The sequence below is a fragment of the Neomonachus schauinslandi genome, chromosome 9 (genome assembly GCF_002201575.2).
Source record: "Neomonachus schauinslandi chromosome 9, ASM220157v2, whole genome shotgun sequence".
Taxonomy (NCBI): domain Eukaryota; kingdom Metazoa; phylum Chordata; class Mammalia; order Carnivora; family Phocidae; genus Neomonachus; species Neomonachus schauinslandi.
The window spans coordinates 111,461,314-111,483,354 of record NC_058411.1 but is presented as its reverse complement, the minus strand read 5'-3'; the positions used below and the strand labels follow the sequence as shown (position 1 = coordinate 111,483,354).

Here is a 22,041-nt window from a genome sequence, read left to right as displayed (position 1 = left end):
CTTCCACGTGGTCCTGCTCCTGCCGGACACTGGGGCCAGCCGCCTGTCCAAGGGTAGGTGAGAGCATTCTATTTTTTTCTGCCTCGGACCCTAACACGGGGCTCACGGCAGAGGCACTGCTGACCTGCCTCGTGTTCAGTTGCCCACCATCAGGCCTGGCCTGACCCCTCCAACCGCCTCTGCCAGCTCACAGATCGCTCTTCCTGCACAAGCAGTCTCTCCCTGAGCCTCGACCTCCTGGCCAGGCCTGCACCAGAGCCCCCCGGCATGTCTCGCTAGATTCCAGCAACTGACACAGCAGCAACCTGGGGATGGGGGTCCCTACGCAACCCGGTACACTTGGAAAAGGTGCTCTTTTCGTAGGCCAACTTTCACACGTAGCAGGTGGGATGAAGGCTACGGAGGGGGAGTTCAGGGGTATGAAGGAGCCTGAAGCACCTTGCCAAGGAAGCCCTGCTCCCCAACCAAGTTGCTGCGGGTACCCGAAAGGGGGCACAGGAGGTGGGTGAGAAGTGCACGAAGGGGTCCTCATTGGTTTTCGTTTTAAATATATGTTTTTTAAAGTTTGGGACTCATAATGCTTAATTTAAAAAGCGCGCTGTCCGAAGAATTCCAACACAAAAGCAGTGGTCCTCCAGCTCTCCCCCAGCCCAGAGCTGGTCTCTGAAGGTGAGTGGCTGCTTCTAATCGTTTTAACTCTTCACCACCTAAAATGAGCTTCTCCCGCCTTCCTTGAATAACCTCAGACATCACCTCGCGCCTCCCTGCTGATGGCTGGGGCCAGACTGACACCCGCCCCCCAAGACTGCTGGTTTTGATGCCCGCACCCAACTCTCGTGAAGTCTGGCGAGACCACCGGCGTTGCCATCCTTTCTCAGAGTCTCCTTCCCCGGCTTCCACCTCTGCCCTGGATCAGTTCTGTTTTAGCAGGTTTCTGGGGTGGAAAGAAGTGCCCAGGGTTCAGAGGAATGTAGACTGTGGAAAGATTAAGACTGAAAATCTGACCGGCGCTGAGGAACGATTGAGAGGGGCCTCCGCTCCCGTAGCCGGGCAGATGGGGTGACGTACCGAGCAGACAGCAGACAGAGGAGTCTGAGGGATCTATGGGGCATCTGAGCACGGACTCCGGAGGCCCACAGGCTATCTATCCTGGTCTGGCTGCGGGAGTGAGCGCCCGGCATCAGCAGCCTGCGGGCATGGCTGAGGCCACAGGAAGGACACACTAGGAAGAGAAGAGGGGCTGCAGCTGGAAGAACATGGAAAAGAACAGAGGCCTGAGAGGAAGGAGGATGAGGAGTAGCAGCCGGAGCTACAGGAACCGGGGTGGGGAGGGCAGGGGTCCTCGAAGTACCTGAGAGCTCGAGGGGCAGGATGCTGTGGCCAGAGTCCCTGTGAACCAGTTCTCGGTATGGTGAGGTGCAGAGTGGGGGGCCATGGGGCTGGGGGCTGCAGTGGAATGGGGTGAAGACCCCGGAGAGGCCAGGGTGCTGGGTGTTGAAGTCACCCAGAAAGAAGGCTGGCCCTGGCTCAGGAGAGGCCCCCTGGGAGGCAAGGGTTGGAGCCTTCCCTATGTGGGGGCGGGGGGGGGAGGCAGGAAGAGGCATGAAATGATCTGGGGAAAGTGGGGTTCCCCTCAAGACCTGGAACCTCAAGGCACAGGGGACCTTACCAGATGGTGGGACCGACACAGTCCAGGAGGCACAGAAGGCCTTGACCCACCTCCCACAAGGCATGGGAGAAGAGGGGACATGGTAACCCCACCAGAGGACCCAGTTTCAGTGCAGGGGGGACACGAAACCACCTGCAAGAGAAGAGCTAAGTCCAGCAGGGAATGTGATGGTCATGGAAGAAGGGTTTGCAAGGGCAATCTTTCAACAAATATTTATTGAGCAGCCGTATCTGCCAGGTCCTGGGATCGACACAGTCCCTGCCCTCGTGGGCTTAGGTCCTGGCAGAGGCCTAGTGGAAAGCCTTGGGGTGATGGGATGGGGCAGTGGGAGGTGCAAAGGGCGACAGATGCTTCCTAGTTTTGAGCAAAGAGGCCGGGGGATGTGAGGAGCGGTGGCCCGAATCTCAGTCATGCCCTTTCCAGGAAGAGGGCTGACGTCCCCCTGCTGAGTCCATGTAGCCATTCCTTCCTGGGTCTGCTCCCTGACCACAACGCACTGAATGCCTACGGGGTGCAGGGCCTTGGGTGCAAGGGCCGGGCCAGGCCCAGCAGCAGGGTGGAGCAGGGGCCGAGTGAGTGGCCACACGGTTCCAGGAGGACGGTGGCCAGCAGCTGTAGAGGAGGGAGGTGCTCGGGGCTCTCAGAGGCCTGTCTGAGGGGGGCCGGGCTGGTGGGGGAGCCTCTGGAGGGCAAGGGAGTGGGAACACAACTGGAGAGACCTCCAGTGAGACCCGTGTCAGAATCCCTGGGGGAGATGCCTGCCCTAAGAGTCTGGGGTGCTCTGCCTCCCTTCATCCCCCCTGCTGAGAGAGGTGTCAAGCTGGGCAGCCACAGAGGAGAGAGGAAGGGCAAAAAAGTTGTTGAGCCACTGCGCTACGTTGGGGGAGCCCCGGAGGGAGCAGCCGAGGGAGCGCACTGCTCCTCGACCCCGGCGGCAGTGGCGTTGGCCCATGGCCCTCTGGAGGTGGCAGGGACCCTCCTGGGCATCGGCAGGATGGCCGGGAGGCCCCGTGGTGGCAGGGGTGGTGGCCTGGACCTTGGGGGGAGGATAAGTCCACAAGGGTTTACAATACACTTTGAGGGGCAAGCGGAAGATCCGATGAAGATGGGCGGTTCTTTGTGTTCTCCGTGGCAGGAAGCTGGTCCCGCGGCGGTGGCAGATGGCAGCGTCCTCCTGGTGACTGGCAGGCTGGCTGGGAGACTTGGCCTCAGGGACTGCAGCTTGCTCGGCGCGATGGTGGGAAGCCCAAGCCAGGGGACGGCATGCGCCAGGGGGCAGACGGGAGGCCCGGGAGAGGCGGTAAGCTCCTCGTGCTCTTGGCAGGGGGTGGGCTGGCGAGGAGTGTGGTGCAGCGGTCTCCGTGGGCTCCATGCACTTTCCAATACAGAACCTCAGACTGAGGGCTGGAAGGGACCTCAGGGGCCACCCAGTCCAACCTTTCACTCTGTTCAGATCCCCTTTGCCCCATCCTCCATTAACCAACCTCCAGGGATGGAAGGGTCGCAACCCACAAAGGTACTTGTTCCATGGGGGGACGGCTTTCACGTTCTTTCTTAGGGCGTGAGAACTCGCCTATCTGGGCCCCACACGGTACGGCCCGTGCCCTCGCGGCCCTGCACTGACCCTCACTGGTTGCAGGTAACCGGGGTACGGGCTCTTGTCCACCCTCCTCGCTGAGGACTTAGAGGCTAGAGAACATGTAAGGAAGCTCCAGACAAAGGCATTAGCTAGTCCAGAAACGAGACAGGGCTCTGGAAGGAAGCACTCTAGCAGCATTTCAGAGCACGTATGGTTACTGAAGGCGCCTGCCCTGGTACGAAGGGAGGGCTGGGGTGGTCCAGGCCCGCAGGTGGCATTTGGAGGCTGTCCTCAGGACAGCTCACAACTCACTGCCTCGCTGGAAAACTCCCCAGGCGCAGGGCAAGTCTGAGGGTCACCTGCTGTGGTTGTGTCCCCTGGGACCTGGAATGGGGGGAGGCAGGAGGCCAGGGCCGAACTTCTGGACCACTCACCGAGTTTTCAGCATCTGAGTCTTCCGAGCTGCTGATCACCACGACGCGTTCCTCTGAAACGGGGCAGAGGGGACAGCATTAGGCCCTGCTGGGTGGCCCAGTGGGTGAGGCCCAGGTGTGCTCCATTGGGAATCCCTGTGGGCGAGTAGATGGGGTGGGCCATGTGTGCCCTGCAAGGCGGGGGATGGGGACATCCACCAAGTGTGCCGGTGTGGATCTACTTATTTATTCAAAAGGGCTTTCCGTCACTGCCCACTGCGCCCTGTATGTGAGTACTTAACTCAGCTAGCAGCCCTGAATTCGGAATCTGCTCCCTGTACAGGCAGCTTGGCAAACAGCCCCTGGTTTGGAACCTTTTGCGATCCTAAAGAAGCACGTTCGTTTGTTCCAATCCTCAGCCTCATGAGCTGAGGTGTTCAAATTAAAAGATACTTTACTTGGTTAATCAAAATCTTTTGATTACCAATAGCATTGTGAGCAAGGAATGTCGGTCAGGGCTCAGTGTGCAAACAGGATCAGGGCTCAGTCTGGGACCTAGAATGAAAACAAAGGGGGCCTCTGGGTGAAGCAGATCTTGGAAGAACTGTCTTGACCATTCCAGAATTCTATTAGTTGACCGCAACTCATGTCCAAGGACTCCCTATCTGGCACTGTCAGTAAGAGATTATGTAGGACAAATGAGGTACTTGATGCAGGTGACCTCTGCAGACAAATTTGGGATGTGATAGGTGTGGACTTTCCCCAAGGTCTCTCTAGGCACATGCTAGGTACCCACCAACACACGCTCCCTGGGGACACCCGCCTTGGGCAGGGGCACAGTGCTGGGTACCCTAAGGGGGAAGGAGCTACAGAACCATGGGCTTTAGCCCCTCATGCTCCTCACACTGGAATCCCAGCAAATCACCTGGTAAACTGTATCCATTCTCACCCCCCAGGCAAACGGTGCACTTTCCCTGCCCCATTTGGGGGCAGCTGAGAGCTCGGGACACACAGGGGATGCTGCTGGCATTGGGCTCCCTGGGAGGGGTGAGGATGCAGAAGGGTCCCACCCAGCCCTTGGAGGACAGCACGCAGGCTGTAGCCTCTGCTGCCCACCCACCTCCCTACCTGCCTCCCCGGGGTTGCCGGCTGTGTGGTTGCTGTTGGGCAGAAAGACCTCGCCTCCGAAGATGGGGCTTTCAGGGCTGGAGGGCCCATCCAGGTGGGGTGGCGAGACTGCCTTGGAGGTGCTGGGCCTGGGCTGTTCGGGGGAGCTCCGGGCCAACCGTGTCTCCCTCTCCTCCTCAGACTCCATCTTGATGGCCTTCCTGGGGCACTCAGTCTGGCAGGACTTCCTCTTCTGGGGCAGGACTGTGTTGCAGACCTCCTGTGCAATGGGGAGTCACAGGGCCAGGTTAGCAGCCTTCAGGGGTGCTGGCGGGGTGGGCAGAGACGCGGACCTGGGTGGCAGGGGCCTGGGGCCCTCCCCATTTGCTCTCCACAGAGGACGCCCCCCTGGGCTACCACGCCCACGGGCTGTCTGCTGACCACCGCCTCTGCTGGCCTCTGCCTGCCTTGAGTGGCTCATGCTTACAGGGGAGGTTCCTGGCAGGGCAGCCAGGAGCGAGGGAGAGAACACAGTAGGTGCTGATTAAGGCCTGGATTCTCACCCCACCCCAACCCCGCCTGCCTAGTGGGATCTGGGCTTCCAGGAACGGAGGTGGGGGTGGGGAGAGCCTTACCTCTCTGCAGGAGGAGTCTTTGATGGAGTAGGCGTGAACCGGCACTGGGTGTACCCCGGGCACTGGCTGGACCAAGCTCATAGTTTGGGTCTCAGCCAGCCCCGGGGCCTGAGCCTGAGCCCTCTGTGTCTCCTCTGGCTGTGAAGTCCAGAAACAAGAGAGATGGAAATGAGCAGGTGGCGAGCCCAGGGTTGAGAACCCAGGCCTGGGGTCGGCCCAATCCCCAGGGCCCACTGGGGACCAGGAGTCCTCCTCACACCCTCCGTGGCTTCACCTCCTCCTGACCCTGAGGTGCTGGCATCCAGGGTCACTTCATTTCCTGGGCATCCTAACAGGGCCAGAAGGGGACTTCCGGGATCATGTGGACCAACCATGCCTTAAGGCTTGCTCAACGAGAACTCTAGGAACAGTGCTCGCTCCGGAAGGAAGCTACTCTTATACAGGTGCAAAGTTAGAATGGCGAGGAGACCCTTCCAGGGGCTTCCCTGTGACCGGCACTCTGCCCCTGGGCTTTAACTCCACTTGGGTCAGAATGGCAATTTACACACCTTGGACCCATCACTGAAAACTCCTCAGGCCTCCGTCCCCCTCTGTAAAATGGGACTACAGGCAACATCTGTCTCGCGGGAATAGGCGGATGAACTCTGCTGCGCTTGGAAGAGCAGCTGACACTTAGTAAGCACCACTGATGCCGCGGATGGTAAAGACTGTTTTTACGACTCCGCTCTGCGGGGCACAGTGCGAAGTGCTTCCTACACCCATCCCGAAAGGAAGGAGGGAGGGGCAGCTCCCAAAAAAGTTAAACACAGAATTTCCATCTGACCCAACGATGAGACTCCTAGGCAGAGGCCCGAAGGACTGAAAACATGTTCAAACGGAAACCTGCACGCGAATATTCATGGCAGTCCAAAGGTGGAAACAACCCAGATGTCTATCAACCACTGAGCGGATAAACAAAATGTGGGACAGCCATTCAGTGGAGCATTACTCAGCCATAAAAAGGGACGAAGTTCTGCACGTGCAGCTTGGATGAACCTTGCATGCTACACGAAATGAAAAGCCAGCCACAAAAGAAGACAAGTTGTATGGGTCCGTTTATATGAACTATCCGCAAGAGTTGACTGCATAGGGACAGAGAGCAGATGGGATGCTGGGGTGGGGGTGGGGGAGACGGGGGGCAGCCACAACATCTCCTTTCGGGATAATGGGAATATTTTGGAACTGGGTGGGTGGGGTGGCTGTATAAGATTGTGAGCGTACTAAATGTCACTGAACTGTACCCTCTAAGATGGTTCAAATGGGGAATTTTCCTATATGAATTTTACCACAATAAAAAAAATTATAAAGAAATAGGGACCATCCTGTGATTATTGCCAATCTATAGAGAAGGGTCAGAGGCACGAGAGGTGAAGTGACTGATTTCCCAAGGTCCTGGACCGGGGTTTGAATCTAGTGTTTCTGAAATGCAAGTTCCCTTTTCTTTAGTCACTGTCTCCCTTACACCCCTCCACACCACCTTTCTCTACGGTGCTGCATCTGCTGGACAGTTTGCTGAAAATAAGTGACAAGTGACCTGGGAGGTGTCCCTCAGGAGAGGGGAGGCCCAGACTCTGGGGCTCGCCTCCAGGGACCCTGGCCTGCTGTTCCTGCTTCCAACTCTGTGTGTGCCCAGTAGACGACCATGAGCAGGGGCCTGCAGTGGTCTGTGTAGTGAAGGAAAGGGAACCGCACACAGCTGGAGCAGGGGCAAGCAGGGGAAACCTAGCATGACCACGAGCCCCCCCAACCCCACCCCCCGTGCTGGGACGGGAACCCCCCAGGGCTGGGCTCTTAGTATCGAGTACTTTGATGTGAGATGTGGGCTTCCACATCATTTGCTATAATGGACTGACTTCCTTTCCCCCCACTTCCCTCCTGGGTTTTTTTTTTCCAACATCTTTACAGAAAGGAAGGAGAGTTGTCTCTCTGGATCAGAGCAGAGTGTATCTGGGGGAATGGGGGAGAAACAGATGATCTCCTGGGCCTCTAGGAAAGTACACAATCTCCGCTGAGTGCTCTACACCACTGGTTTTCAAACTGTAGTCTGTGACCCATTAGCGGATCATGAAAGTAAATCAGTGGGTCATGACCAGCATTTTTTAATATTACGCAGAATAGTACAGAACAGAAAATACCAGAGTACGTCCCATGTAACAAGTGTAATTTATCCTGCAAAACTTCCATTTCAGCTACAGTTATGCACGTGCATACGTATATACTGTAGACTAGATATAAAATAGTATTTCTTTACAGTGGGTAGTGGTCAAAAATTGAAACCACCTCACACCCATTAGGACGGCTATTAATGAAAACAGTGTGGGTGAGAATGTAAAGAAACTGGAGCCCACTGTTGGTGGGAACGTAGAATGGTGTAGCCAACTATGGGAAATTGCATAGTGACTTCTCAAAACATTCAAAATAGAATTACCATATGATCCAGCAATTCCACTGCTAGGTAAATTTTATGTTATGTGTATTTTATCACCCTGAAAAATTTTTTTAAAAAGCTGAAAATGTCCTTTTGTGTCTGGATCTACAAATCACTGGTAGGCGAAAGACCCTCTTTCCACGTGGGCTATGAACTCCCCACGGGTGGGCTTGGGTCCCTCTCTCTGCATCTGTCCCACCCATGACACCCTCACTCCCAGGTTAATGAAGCAGGGGACACACAGGAGGGTCTCTAAAGACAAAAAAATCATGATGACTGATTTCCAGTTGTTTTATAACTTTAAAATGTTTTATTTTTTTCATTAAAGTATTTTAACGTCATTACAAAAAGAGCTTAGAAGAAACAAAAAGAAAACGCCTCTAAGCTAGGCAGTCCTAGTCAAGCCTACTGCTATTCTTCTTATCGCCTCTGCGTGGGCACATACATGACTGCAATGAAAGTAAACCAACCATTTCAAGAGGGATCAAGTGTTGGTGCCGGAAGCCCAGCTTCTGCCTCCTAAGGCAGGGGCACGGACCCAAGAGTAGCCTTTCTCTGGGCATAGCTATAGCTGAGGACTTTCTCCTGGGACAGCCTAACCATGCCTGCCTCCCAGCCTGGCTGCAGCTGCTCCACTGCGCCCTTGGGCTCACAGTGTGAAACCTATTCCCCTCCCCCAGCTCCATTGGCCTAGCTGTCCCCTCCTCCAGCCTACTACCAAAGTGAAAGCAAGAGGCTTTGCAAAAAAGAACGTTCTTCTGATGCTCCAAGTTCAAACCGCTTAATAGCAGATAGGATGGTGAGAGGTCATGTAAAGACCAAGACCCGGCAAAATGCTGTTAATTAACCAGCGACTGGCACCTGGAAGACAGCCGAGTGCTCCGAGCTCCGTGGACCCTGGGGGCACTTTACACAATTATTCAGAGGATTTCTATGGGGACATCATTCATCCTTGCATTGTAATACCAAAACCACCTAAATATGCATTGGCAGGGAATTGGCTAAATTAAGCATGCTACATCCATTCAATACGCCACTGTGCAGATGCAAAAAGGCATCAGGAAGCTCCCTATCTACTGATAGTGTAAGAATTCCAGAGGATTCCAGAATACCTCCTTGGGTGAAGAAGCCTGGGCACAACACTCTGAATATATGGTATTATGCTACCTTTGTACAAAAAAAGAATGGAAAAACCAATTACCTGTAATCATATTTGCTTGTAATGACAAAGAAATTCTGGAAGGATATGTAAGAAATAAATAAAGATAGGTATATGGGCATAGAAGTGGAAAGATAGGGACCAGGTGGGCGTGAGACATTATGTATCCCTTTCTTTCTTTCTTTTGTTAAATCCAGGTAATGTATGCGCAGGATTGGGGCAGCAAGGTGCCACATGTAGGGTATTATGCGACAATACGGGCTATGGACAATTACAGCCTTTTTTACATTGTATAAGAAATCACTGAGATGCTGACTAATGGGAGACCTCAAACGAGGAATGCGGTAGGGAGAGATGGTACGTGAGTGTCCTCCCCACCTCAAAATAGTGATTCTCAACTGAGCTACAAATCATCATCACCTGGGGATCAGAAAAAATTTTTTTAGGTACAATTTATATACAGTGAAATGCAGAAACTGTAAGTGTACAAATCAGTGACATTTTAAAAACTGGGAGTATAGTTGACATACTTACCACTTTCTATGTTTTTACTTCTGACCATGTGATCGTATTACTTATCCAAAAAACAAAATACTTTTGTTTTTTTACTTTTTACTTTACTTTTCACTTTACTTCTCCTTTTTTACTTGTCAAGCTATATATATGGGAATGCAGTACCCAAAGCAGGTAGGAGTTGGCTTCTAGTCCTACCCCTAGCTTGCCGTGTCACGTGGCTCTGCGTTAAGTCACCCTCTCTTTGGGCCTTAACTTTAGCCTGTGCAAAAGAGGGGGTTAGACTCCACGCTCTCTCCTAGCTCTAAAACTCTCAGAGCCTAAATCCTGCCTCCTCCAGGAAGCCTGTCCAGATTGCCTCTGTATACTGCAATCTTTTTCTCCTAAAGGCCATGTATGGCAAAGCTAGGAAGGCTCACCGCCTGACCCACTACCACCAGAAGACCTGCTTTCCACGGAGGGTTGATGGGTCCAGGGCCCACATCCTTGACAGGCAGGCCCATGCAAACCTGGATGACCACAACGCCTGGTCCAAGAAGGAACTCAGGAAGCTTAGCCCAAAGCAGAGGAACCATGCATGCAAGCATCCAAGAGGGCAAGCCAAAGCAGGGCCACTGCATTTTCCCCCTGGCCAGCAATCTAAGTCAGAGCAGTCCAGAGACAGGAGTGGCTGTCTCAAGAATGAGTGAGCTTCCTCTTCGTGGAGGTGTGTGTGTGGACAGCCACAGGTAAGGGTGCTGCAAAGGGAATGCCATCATTAGAGGGCGTATGGACACCTCCCAATCCTGAGAAACTATGGTTCTTTTTTTTTTTTTTTTTTAAGATTTATTTTATTTTATTTATTTGAGAGAGCGAGAATGAGAGAGAGTACATGAGAGGGGGGAGGGTCAGAGGGAGAAGCAGGCTCCTCGCTGAGCAGGGAGCCCGATGTGGGACTCGATCCCGGGACTCCAGGATCATGACCTGAGCCGAAGGCAGTCGCTTAACCAACTGAGCCACCCAGGCGCCCGAGAAACTATGGTTCTTGCACCTATGCTGGTCCTGAAATCACACCCATGAAACCCAAGCTGCTGGGACTGAGGTCTGACTCCTGGCCCCATTCTCCTCTCCAAGAACCGCATGTGGGGAAGAGGGGAAGGCCCCTATGGTGATTCCAGGAAAAGGCTCACATGTCTGGGATGGGGTACAGGGTAAGGGAGAGGTCATCTACCACATCTGTCAGGGCCACCCACTGGTGACTGCCTTCTTCACCTCCTGTCCATCCCTTCCTGAAACCATCAAGTGCATTTAGGAGTCCAGAACCAGCCAGTTTGCCGGCCCTTCCTTTACTCCCTCCCACCGAAAGCTCCAGTCCAGCCACTCGCTATCCCTCTCAGGCACTCTCCCTCCTCTACTGCCTGCAGACATAGGGACAACGAGACTCAGTTTCCTTCCCACCACAGGGGAACCTGTCTGACCTGCTGGACCCTACCGCCTCCCCTTCACACCTGAACCCATCTCACCGGGTCAATGTCAAAACAATCCCTAGGAGTGCTGGCAGCCTCTGGGTTGGCTCGCCTGGGTACAGCTGCATCTGGAGAACAAAGAAAAGGTCACAGGCAGGTTAGGGATATCCCCGGTGAGAGGCATCTTGGATGGGACAGTGACAGAGGAAATGTCCCTGATGCTTTTCCTAGAGACTCAGGCTTCAGGGTCTCTCACAACACCGGGGTAGCTCCATGGAGGGGCTGTCATTTGGAAGGAGAGCCCCCTGACTGCAGTGAGCATGAACCCAGCCAGAGAGGAAACTGCAAACCCCAGGGGCACCCTCTGTCCATCTCCTGGCCACAACCAAGGCAAAGTGCAACCAATCCTAAGGTTGTCGTTGCTCGCTGACTTCTCTGCATACAGTGAGAGCTTCAGATACTCTTATGACCCACAGCCTGATTTCTATTACATCTAACCTAAATGTCTCATGCTTCAGAATAAAAGAGCTCCTTGCCCTGCCACTGCCCAGTTATGATACCGAAGACAAGCGGTTTAAACTCTGTGGGGTCATTTCCTGTATACGGAGTAACATTCACTGCCTAGGTGGAGAAGGCACAAATCCATATCCACTCCAGGATTATACTTTTATGAGCCCACATCCCTCAGCTCCGAGGGCAGGAGTGAGTGAGGAGCCCCCATCACTGGCCCTTGCCCAGATACCTTCAGATTCTGTTGCCACCCACCCCTTTCTCGGTAAGGGCATCCTCACACTAGTTTATCTATCAGCTGTGGGCAGCTGGTCCAGATGACAGGCCATGCTGGAGGCAAAGTATCTCCTCCACTGAGCCAGAGTGTGGTTTTGGGTAACCATCCAACCACCCCAGGGGGTTTCCTCAGCCCCCTTCTGCTCTAACCTCAGGTTCAGTTGAATTCTCTGTTGCTAGACACAGGGCTTAAGCGAACTTCCTGGAGTGGTTACCCTCTGAGGCTAAAATGATACTGGGTCTGGTTCTCTGCTTTGTATTTTCTTAACTTCTCCGAGGGTCACAAGATCACAGCTAATCCAAAGGGTCTTGCAAATTAGTACAACATGACCCCTCTGGGAGGCTGCAGACCCACGTCAGGGCCTACTCTCCTCCTCATAACCTGCACTCTAGAATCTACAATGTGAGCAACCCTAGACTTAATTTAAAAAAACCCAGGTTCCTTTCCTGTCACATGTAAATGACCTTTTTCTGCCTGTCTTGCTTGTGCAAGAGCAAAGCACAAGCCCTTAAATGGTAAAGGGGTTGGTCACGAGTGCTTACCTGCCCCCTGAGTGATGCAGGAGACCAGTTCCTGCAGGCGCACTTTGAATTCGTCGAAGCTGTCGGTGCGCACGGTAGTTTGCAGGTTCTGGGGCTCCTCCTGGCGCAGGCGGCTGAGCGCCTCACGCAAGAAGCCGTGCAGGTCCAGCACCTCCTGGTCAGAGGCGTAGCGCTTCATCCTCTCCACCAGCGAACCTCCCAGGCGGATCCGCTGCAGCACAGCTTCCAGGTGGCCCAGCTGGCCGGCGATCTCTTCATAGCTGCGCTGGTACTGCGCGTTCACCCCCTCCAGCAGCACTTGCTCCTGGGCCAGCACGTGCGCCACCAGCTGGCGCACGCGCTCGTGGATCAGCTCCTCGGTGTCTGCGCGCATGCGGCCCAGCTGGCTTACGGCTGAGCGCATGCGCGCCTGCGCCGCCCCGAAGGCGCGGTCCTGCTCCTGCAGTGCCTGCGCCATGGCGTCCAGCTCCTCCTGCCGCTGCTGGATCTCGGTGCTGATGTCGCACTTGAGCTCGCTGTGGCTGCTATCCAGAAGCGCGCACGAGCAGCACAGTGGTTTGGAGCAGCCTCGGCAGTAGATGCTGCGGATACACAAGGCCGGCCTGGTTTAGGGCTCTCCTGCTCCCCCCTCACCACTCCCCCCACCCCCGCTTTAAACTTTCGTTAATTAAACTCCTCTTCAAAAATTACAAAACTTTGAATCATGGTGTGTTTCTAGGTTCGTGCTCTTCCCAATTCAGTTTGTGGTTTGTGTGTGTTTAAGATTTTATTTATTTATTTGAGAGAGAGCGAGCACAAGCAGGGAGACCCGCAGAGGGAGAAACAAGGCTCCTCGCTGAGCAGGGAGCCCCATGGGGGGGGCTCCATCCCAGGGCTCTGGGATTATGATCTGAGCTGAAAGCAGACTTAACTGACTGAGCCACTTAGTCGCCCCTCAAGTCTGGTTATGGTGCTAGTCTCCAAACTACCAATAAAACATTAGCACATAAAAAAGTTACTAAAGTAACAACAGCTAGGCTTCTCTGTGAAACAATATACAGATACACAAAAAGTTAATCATCTCTTCACACCACTTCTGAATTTCTTTTCCCTTCCTCCGAGGAAACCAGAGGAGCATCTGGGTGTGTCCTTCCACAACTCTGTCTGCTCAAACCACTTTACACAAATAGCCGGACTATGCAGCTGCTTGCAGGATTTTAAGGACTTGATACATTTTATCCCACGCAATGCTCCCTAGAGTTTCCATAGAGTTTCCGTGGGGAGAATTAGTTATCCTCTTTTCACAGGCGGAGAAACCCAGACATTCAGAGGTTAAATAATTGGCTCAAGAATCTACAACAATTTTGGTGGGTTGATGTTTTTTCTTCAAAACAAAACAAAACAAGATCATGCTATAAATGAGATCATGAGTAATGACTTTGTAACTTCCTCCTCTAATTTAACTTTTGTTCAGGACATTCCTGGAGGTCCAATAAGTATAGATCTAATGTATTCTCTTTAATAGCGCCTTTGAATTTCACATGTACCACAACGGATCCAGTCATGCTCCTGTTAATGGACATTCCAGTGATTTCCTGTTTTTTTATTTTTAAAGATTTTATTTATTTATTTGAGGGACAGTGAGCGAGCACGAGCAGGGTGAGAGGCAGAGGGGGAAGCAGACTCCCCGCTGAGCAGGGAGGCCGATGTGGAGCTGGATCCCAGGACTCCGGGGAATCATGACCTGAGGCCAAGGCAGACACTTAATCGACTGAGCCATCGAGGCACACCAGTGATTTCCTATTTGTACATTTTTTTTTCTTTTTGCCAATATGGACAATGCTTTATGTGGCCTAACACATGGATGCTTTTGTTTCTATGAAATAGGTTACAAATAATAGGAATGTTAAATCAAAGAGTATGCATATTTTTATTTATTTAATATATTTTAGCTAGCAGACACTTCCATAGCATTTTCTATGTGTCAGACACTATTACAAGCATTTGAGAAATATCAACCCTTTTAATCCTCCTAACGCTCCAACAAAGTAGGAATTATTATATCCCCATTTTAAGGATGAGGACACTAAACAAGAGGTACAGTAACTTGTCCAAGGTCACACAATTAGTAAGTGATAGAGTCCAGAGGCAAACTATAGTAGGCAGAATAATGTACTAATTCCCAGAACCTGAGTATGTTACGTTATATGATGATAAGGACTTAGTACATGTGATTAAGTTAAGGATCCGGGATGGGAAGATTATCCTGGATTATCTGGGTGGGGTCCTTATAAGTAAAGAAGGGGAGGCAGGAAGGTGTGAGCAGGAAGATGTGATCATGGAAGCAGAGGTCCTGTGATGCTATCCTGCTGGCTTTGAAGATGGAAGGGGGCCATGAGCCAAGGAGTGCAAGCAGCGTCTAGAAGCTGGAAAAGGCAAGAAAACAGATTCTCCCCAAGAGCCTCCAGAAGGAACGTGGCCCTACTGATACCTCGATTTTATCTCTGTGAGACCCACTGCAGACTTCTGACCTCCAGAGGTATGTAATAATACATTTGTAAAAGGTTAAGCTCCTACATTTGTGGTAATTCGTTACAGCTGCAATAGGAAACTAACAGAAAACTCCAGGCAGTCTGGCTCAAGTCCCTGGTCCTGCAATGCCCCCTCTTCAAACGCTCCCAGGAAAATACTGTTAGTCACTTCCCCAGAAAGTTTGCTGTGATTTATTCTCATTAGCAGCGATAGTCAGCCCACCTGAGGCCAGGAGAAAGGATCTTAGCTGGAGCCCCTTTGGCCTCAGTTACTGAGATCAGCTTGTCCTGGAACAGCCAGTGGAGACCCTGCCAGGAAACCTGACTCCAAAACTGTGGCATCAGGCACCAGTCCTCAGCTTTGCCAGCTCTCAGCCTCCCCAAATCAACCAAGAAGGCAAGGCCTCAGAACTTGAACCTCTTGATCAAACACAGGAGACTTATTCCAGGCCAGGAGAGGTTTCCTGGAGAGTCTAGAGTGTGAGGGAAGCATGGGGGCTGCCACTGGGTCAAGAGCATTCAGCTCCTCCAGCCTGGGGAAATCTGATGTAAGTGACAGAGACCCATCACCACAAGGCGGGGCCAGGGACTGAGGTAAGTGTCAGCTGAAGCAGAGAAAAGAGCTGGGAAAACGTGGATCTGACACTGGCTCTGTGCCCTTGGCAAGTCACTTAACCTCTCTGCACCTCAGTTTTCTTATCTGTATTGACAGGGATAATCCCCAACTCATATGGGAGTGCTATAGAGGATCAAATGAGAGAAGTCCTACATAATATGAAAAGAACCAATAACTGCAGAGGGCAGCTTGGCAACAGCCATCAAAATCACAAATGCATTTATCCTCTGACCCAGCAATCCCTCTTCTACGTAGCTATTCTGTAGCTCTATCTCTAACTTACAAATAACATCTGTACAATGCAACACAGTATGTAAGAGCAAAGAACAGAAACAAGGCTAGGCAATGAGTTTCATAAATTAGGATGTACTCCATACAGTGGAATGCTATGCAGCTGTAAGAAATCGAGGAAGCTCTTTAAATGGAAAAATCTCCATGGCAAAATGAGGATAATAATAGGAGCATAAAAAGATTAAATGAATTAATATATATAAAAGGTTAGACTAGTGACTAGCATATGATGAGTGTTCAATATTTGTATTATTATAATGTATATTTTAAATAAAAAAAATTGGGGTGCCTGGGTGGCTCATTCGGTTAAGTCTGCCTTTGGCTCAGGTCATGATCTCAGGGTCCTGGGATCAAGCCCCGAATTGGGCTCCCTGCTCAGCGGGAAGCCTGCTTCTCCCTCTCTCTCTGCCCCTCCTCCTGTTCATGCTCTCTCTCTCAAATAAATAAATAAATAAATAATCTTTTAAAAATAAATAATAAAATCAATAGGATGCCACCTTGTGTAAGAATGAACAAAAGTAAAAATATATTCACATCTGGGGAGGCTCGGTGGCTCAGTCATTAAGCGTCTGCCTTCGGCTCAGGTCATGATCCCAGGGTCCTGGGATCGAGTCCCGCATCGGGCTCCCTGCTCGGCGGGAAGCCTGCTTCTCCCTCTCCCACTCCCCCTGTTTGTGTTCCTGCTCTCGCTGTCTTTCTCTCTGTCAAATAAATAAATAAAATCTTTAAAATATATATATATATTCACATTTGGTTGTATTTGAATAAAAACATCTTAGAAGGACATACAAGTTAATAAAAGTAGTATGGATGGGGCAGGGCAGAGGTGGAGTGAGACATTTCACTGTAAGCCTTTTAAATTGCTTTCATGTTTGGGGTACCTGGCTGGCTCGGTCAGTTGAGCGTGTGACTCTTGATCTCAGGATTGTGAGTTTGAGCCCCATATCGGGGGTAGAGATTACATTAAAATATTCTTTTGTTTTAATGAAATCTTTTGATTGCTTTCATGTTTGAAGCTTGTGAATGTATTACCTATTTTTAAAATGAAAGAACAGAATACTAATAAATGTGGGGAACTATATAGCATGTAGAAATAAATGGAGAACCAAATAAAACCTCCTGTCACTTTCCCTGCTTTGGACCCATGGGAGGGGCTGAGTCTGAAGTTAGCCTCCCTTCCTTAGAAAGAGTGTTTCAAGCCTGGGAGGGGTACGCTAGGGTAGTCTGGCTGGCGGGAGAGCAAGACCTTTTGGGTTGACCACAGTCTCTGCTGGGCCCTATTCCTAAGCCCTTTCTGCCCTAAATGGGGTCTCCCTAGGGAAAGTGGCCACTGCTCCCCGACGCTGGAAGCAGACAATGCGCAGCATCTCTGTGAGGTGGTTGGCCGGCATCAGAGCCCCAGCCTTCTGATAAAACTGAGGAGCAGACCATAAACTGGAGTGACCCATCGAGGGGCTGCCACCTGAGACCAGGACTGAGTTCCTTGGCCTAGGATTCCTTCACTCTTACTCAAGGAACACTCACTGAGAACCAACTGAGGGCTTGGCACTTTGTGGGAGGCAAGGTGAAGTGAGCACTTGCCCACAAGGAGCTCCATGACAAAAGCCCGAACTTAACACAGACAAAGAGAAGAATAGCTCTAAAGCAAAATGACAGTTATTTGCTCCTGGACTACTCAAAAGAATGAGCTAAACTAGCATAGAATTAATAAGAAGTTGCTGCAGAAGGTGGCTGGAATACACCAGAATTAAGAGTAGAAAATTGCTTAATTCTATCCCAGCAATTCAAACGAAGAGAAATATGGAAAAAAATTTCCATGCTCTCATTCACAAACAGCAATTTTCAAATGCTTAAAAAAAAAAAAAAAACCTCTGACATAATTCTAGCAAAAAATATACATATGGAAAAAAGACAAAACTCCATTGAGAGAGAAAGTCTAAAAAACAGAAAAATGTACCAAGGTCCCAATTGGAGAGGCTAAATATTATGAATATCAATTCTTCTCAAGTTAATATAAAGATTTAAGGCAATTTCAATCAAACTGCAGATGAGATTTTGAAACTTCACCAACTGATTCTAAATTTCACAGGATGGAAAAGATAGGATGGAATAGTTAAGAAATTTTGGGGAAATCAGTGTTAAGAAGGGGAATTTTCTCTGCCAGATAACGTAAGATAGAACTACCATTTTAAAAAGAGTATGTGGGTGGCTCAGTCGGTTAAGCGTCCAACTTGGTTTCAGCGCAGGTCATGATCTCAGGGTCGTGAGATCGAGCCCCATGGCGGGCTCTGCACTAGGCGTGGAGCCCACTTAAGATTCTCTCTCTCCCTCTGCTCCTCCCCGCAAGCCGTGTGCTCTTTCTCGCTCTCTCAAATAAATAAATAAATCTTAAAAAAAAAAAAAAAAGAGTATGTGTGGTGCTAGTCTCAGAGTAAAGAGAAAGATCAGAGAACAGACCTCATATAGGCCTTGGCATCTATAAGAATGTGATAGTTTATGGGATAAAGAAAGCATCCCACACTAAGAGACATTAAACAATTCCATTCAACAACTGGAATGGAGGAAACTGGCTACCAAGGGGCAAAAAGCAAGTTAGAGCTTGCTTCATACATCACAGTACAACACATTTCTGATGGGTTACAGAGTTAAGTATGAACCGTGGCACCATAAAGATACAATAGTTAACTATTTACTTACGATGGTAAAGACCTTATAACCACTGAAGAAATGGCAGAAATCATACACTCGACAGATAGGACTACCTAAAACTCAAAGCTACGTATCTTCTGGAAAGACATTCACAGCTTCCTATCATGAGAAAAGCAAGTTACGAAATGCTACGTGCTGTTCATTTTGTTTTAGATGATTATAGAGATTGCAAGAAGGAGAGCAAACAGTCTATATTGATGGGAGTTAGTAACTTCTTTCTCTTTCTCCCTCCCTACTTTTTCATCCATTTAGATCTTCCAAAAATTTCCATAATCACTTCGAAGTGAAGGAGCCTGGACTTTAAATAGGAGGCAATGGAGACCTCAAAAAAACATTCCATCTAGGAATTACAGAGCTCTTCGTCTTCTTCCCTGAGATGGATTGTTTCGCTTATCTGTTTATGACTGTTCAGTGAAGTGACTATGTTGTTGATATTTTAATAAAAGCCTCAACATGTTTCCTGGGTTCTCAGTCTCCCCATCCGAAAGCTGCCTGTCTAAATTGCTGTGCCAGAGGCCATGTGACAGCAGGAGGGTACGGCTTCTGGAAGTGGACAGCCTTGGGCCTGAATCTGAGCCTTTCCATTCCCAGCAACAAGGCCTTGAGTAAATGACGTTCTCTTTGTAGAGTCTGAACTTCCCCATCTATAAAATGGGGATAGGTAAGGATGCCTCTCATAGACTGTTGCAAGGACAAAGATGGGCTGGTGTATGTGAAGTCGCCCGCACGGTGCCAGGTCCACACTGGACATTCTGGAACCATGAAAGAAGGGGAGGCATTAACTACACATGTACACATGGCAGGGACAGCCCTTCTATTGGTGCGTGACCCTCTCAACCCCAAACAGTGAGGAAACATCACACTGAGTCCCACTGCGGTCAGGCCACCCCAGGGTAGCCACACCCCACCGAGACCAGAGCGGCATGCCACTCCTGCTGTTCTAGGAAACAGGGGAGCTCGGACCCGCACAAAGCAAAAATCCTATGAAGGTGGGACCTGTGGGAGAGAGCTGGCCCCAGAGCAGGACTCCAGGGCAGGGCCCGGCTTTGCTGAATGGCAACTGAAAAACTCCCTCCTTTACCACCCTCCCTCCACTAGAATGGCGGGGAGCTTTCACTTTGGTGGAGTAGGAAAAGGAGCAGCCTCCTTTGGAGACTCAAATGATTAGCTAGAGGGCAAGTAAAGAGACCCATCAGTCATTTACACAGGAGTATGAATGCATTTAATGAGACTGGTTTCCTGTGCTCTGCTGGGGAACAGAGCTGAGGAAAGATTTCTGAAGCCGGGAGAGGAGCTGGGTAATTGCGGAGCCTGGGATACTGACAGTGAAAGCATTATTCCTGATGACCTCCCCTCCTCCAACCATTCATTGGTTGAGAAGGTGGTGGCAGAGAAGGGAGAACCTGACGGCTCAGAGAGGAAGATACTAGAAAAGAAGCAGCAGGGAAAGATGAGAGGAGAAAGTCTTGTCTGTTTCACACTATCATCTTATGCCGATCTCACACCCAAGAATGACGAAGAGGAAGTTTGTGCTTTTCCTTCCCTACTTGTTTCTAGGCAGTCCCTGCTCCCAAGTCGGAGGGCTGGCACATCCATGGTAGACAGTGTTCCGAGAGGCCACATCACTACCATTGAAAGGCCACTCAAGCCAGAGACCAGGGGACTACCCCCCCCCAACTTCAACAGCTCATCATTAATTTTTGTTGATTCCTTTCAGTTACTTAAAAAAAAAGATTATTAAACACCAACAATATGCAGGCACGGCGCTAGGATATAAAGGCGCTTAGATGTAAAGGTTGAATCCCGGTTCCTAAATTTGTCCCATCAGTTCCCATTGCTACCACCTTTGTTCTTGCCTCAGTCACAACTTATCTCCTTTGCGCTGTCCCCTAAGGCCTCCCTGCCTCTGGTCGCTCCAATCAACCCTTCCCAGTGCCACCAACATGATATTTCTAAAATGTGACGATCATCAAACACTGAGATGACCACAGTGATGCTCCTCACAAGTATACTCAAAACAGTATCAAGTGCGGGCGCCTGGGTGGCTCAGTTGGTTAAGCGACTGCCTTCGGCTCAGGTCATGATCCTGGAGTCCCTGGATCGAGTCCCGCATCGGGCTCCCTGCTCGGCAGGGAGTCTGCTTCTCCCTCTGACCCTCCCCCCTCTCATGTGCTCTCTCTCTCATTCTCTCTGTCTCAAATAAATAAATAAATAAATAAATAACAAAAAAAAAACCAGTATCAAGTGCAAGACACTTTTAAAGCATCACATGAGTTGTATGTTAATAAAGGAGATTTAATTGTTGGAACACTGTTAGATAACTTGGGGGAATTCACTGAGTTTTATAACAATGCACTACAATTATACAGTATTGAATACTAGTGAACATTGATGAAACAGGAATTTATGTGCCAGGAAATGTTGCAAGACAAAGGTTTATCACATAGACAAGTACAGTGATCGCCAAACTATTTAAATCTGATCTAATTTGGGGTGCCTGGGTGGCTTAGTCAGTTGGGCATCCAATGCTTGGTTTCAGCTCAGATCATGGCTCAGGGTAGTGAGATCTAGCCCTGCCATTGGGCTCAGCCTCTTCCTCTGCCCCTCTCCCTGCATGCATACACTCTCTCGCGAGTGCTCACTCTCTCACAAATAAATAAATACATCTTTATATCTGATCTAATTTCAGTAAAGGAGATGGAAAGCTAAAACAATTAATTAAAGCCATGAATGAGAAAAACATTATCTGATGATTAAGTTAACAATAACTTAACACTGTATTAGTTAGGTGACATATGGTATAACAAGGCAGCTCCTCTACTTAGCCATACCAATCTTGAAATACTTTTCCAACTCCAACAGCTTTGGGAGAACAAATCCAAATTGTAAAAGATGCCAAAGCAGGAATTTGTTCAAAGACTAAAGTATATCATTAAATGTTAATAGAATCTGGTAAAATAGAAAACAGGCAGTAACTCCTTATGTGCAGCAAACAATTTTGATAGTCTCACGTACTTTTATCACAATGTGTACAAAATGATTTTATGTAACTCTGAATGTATACTGTGGTTCTGATCCTCATTACTGATTCAATGATCATTAAATAAATCAGTTCCCCCCCAAATTATAGTAATACTGTTAAGATTATGAATTGGAAAAACCTGGAAATAATAAATTAAAAATTGTAATACTAATGGTGATAGAGGAAAATGAGGAAAAGGAAGAGGAAAAAAGAGGAAGAGTAAGAAAATTTCACTGAAATAAAAACGCTTTTATTATTATTATTATTTTATTTTCTAAGATTTTATTTACTTATTTGAGAGAGAGAGAGGGAGAGAGAGAGAGTGATGCACGGGCAGGGGGAGGAGCAGAGGGAAAGGGAAGGGGGAAAGAATCCTAAGCAGACTCCATGCTGATTCGGAGCCCGACGTGGGGCTTGATCTCTCCACCCTGAGATCATGACCTGAACTGAAATGAAGAGTCAGATGCTTAACTGACTGAGCCACCCAGGCCCTCTGAAATAAACAGAATTTTTAGATTGAAGGAGCCTGCCAGGTTCCAGAATAATTTGATACAAAATGCTCAACACCAAGACAGTT

General features: G+C 49.7%; 1 protein-coding gene across 7 annotated transcripts in view; it reads right to left on the bottom strand.

Annotated features, from left to right (window-relative positions):
• Positions 1–22,041, bottom strand: part of PML (PML nuclear body scaffold) — a 40,447-nt gene that overhangs the window by 7,945 nt on the left and 10,461 nt on the right. For 2 of the 7 annotated variants that reach the window (XM_044918412.1, XM_021694085.1), the window contains exons 3-8: positions 12,317–12,897; positions 11,045–11,115; positions 5,404–5,541; positions 4,790–5,048; positions 3,683–3,735; positions 1,897–3,044 (exon numbers count right to left, since the gene is read on the bottom strand). In XM_044918412.1, the coding sequence (XP_044774347.1) occupies positions 2,433–3,044; positions 3,683–3,735; positions 4,790–5,048; positions 5,404–5,541; positions 11,045–11,115; positions 12,317–12,897 (1,714 nt within the window). In that variant the 3' untranslated portion in view covers positions 1,897–2,432. Of the gene's footprint in view, positions 1–1,896; positions 3,045–3,682; positions 3,736–4,789; positions 5,049–5,403; positions 5,542–11,044; positions 11,116–12,316; positions 12,898–22,041 lie in introns of those variants that run through there. The other 5 variants (XM_044918410.1, XM_021694084.1, XM_021694086.1 and 2 more) reach the window with 4 other exon arrangements.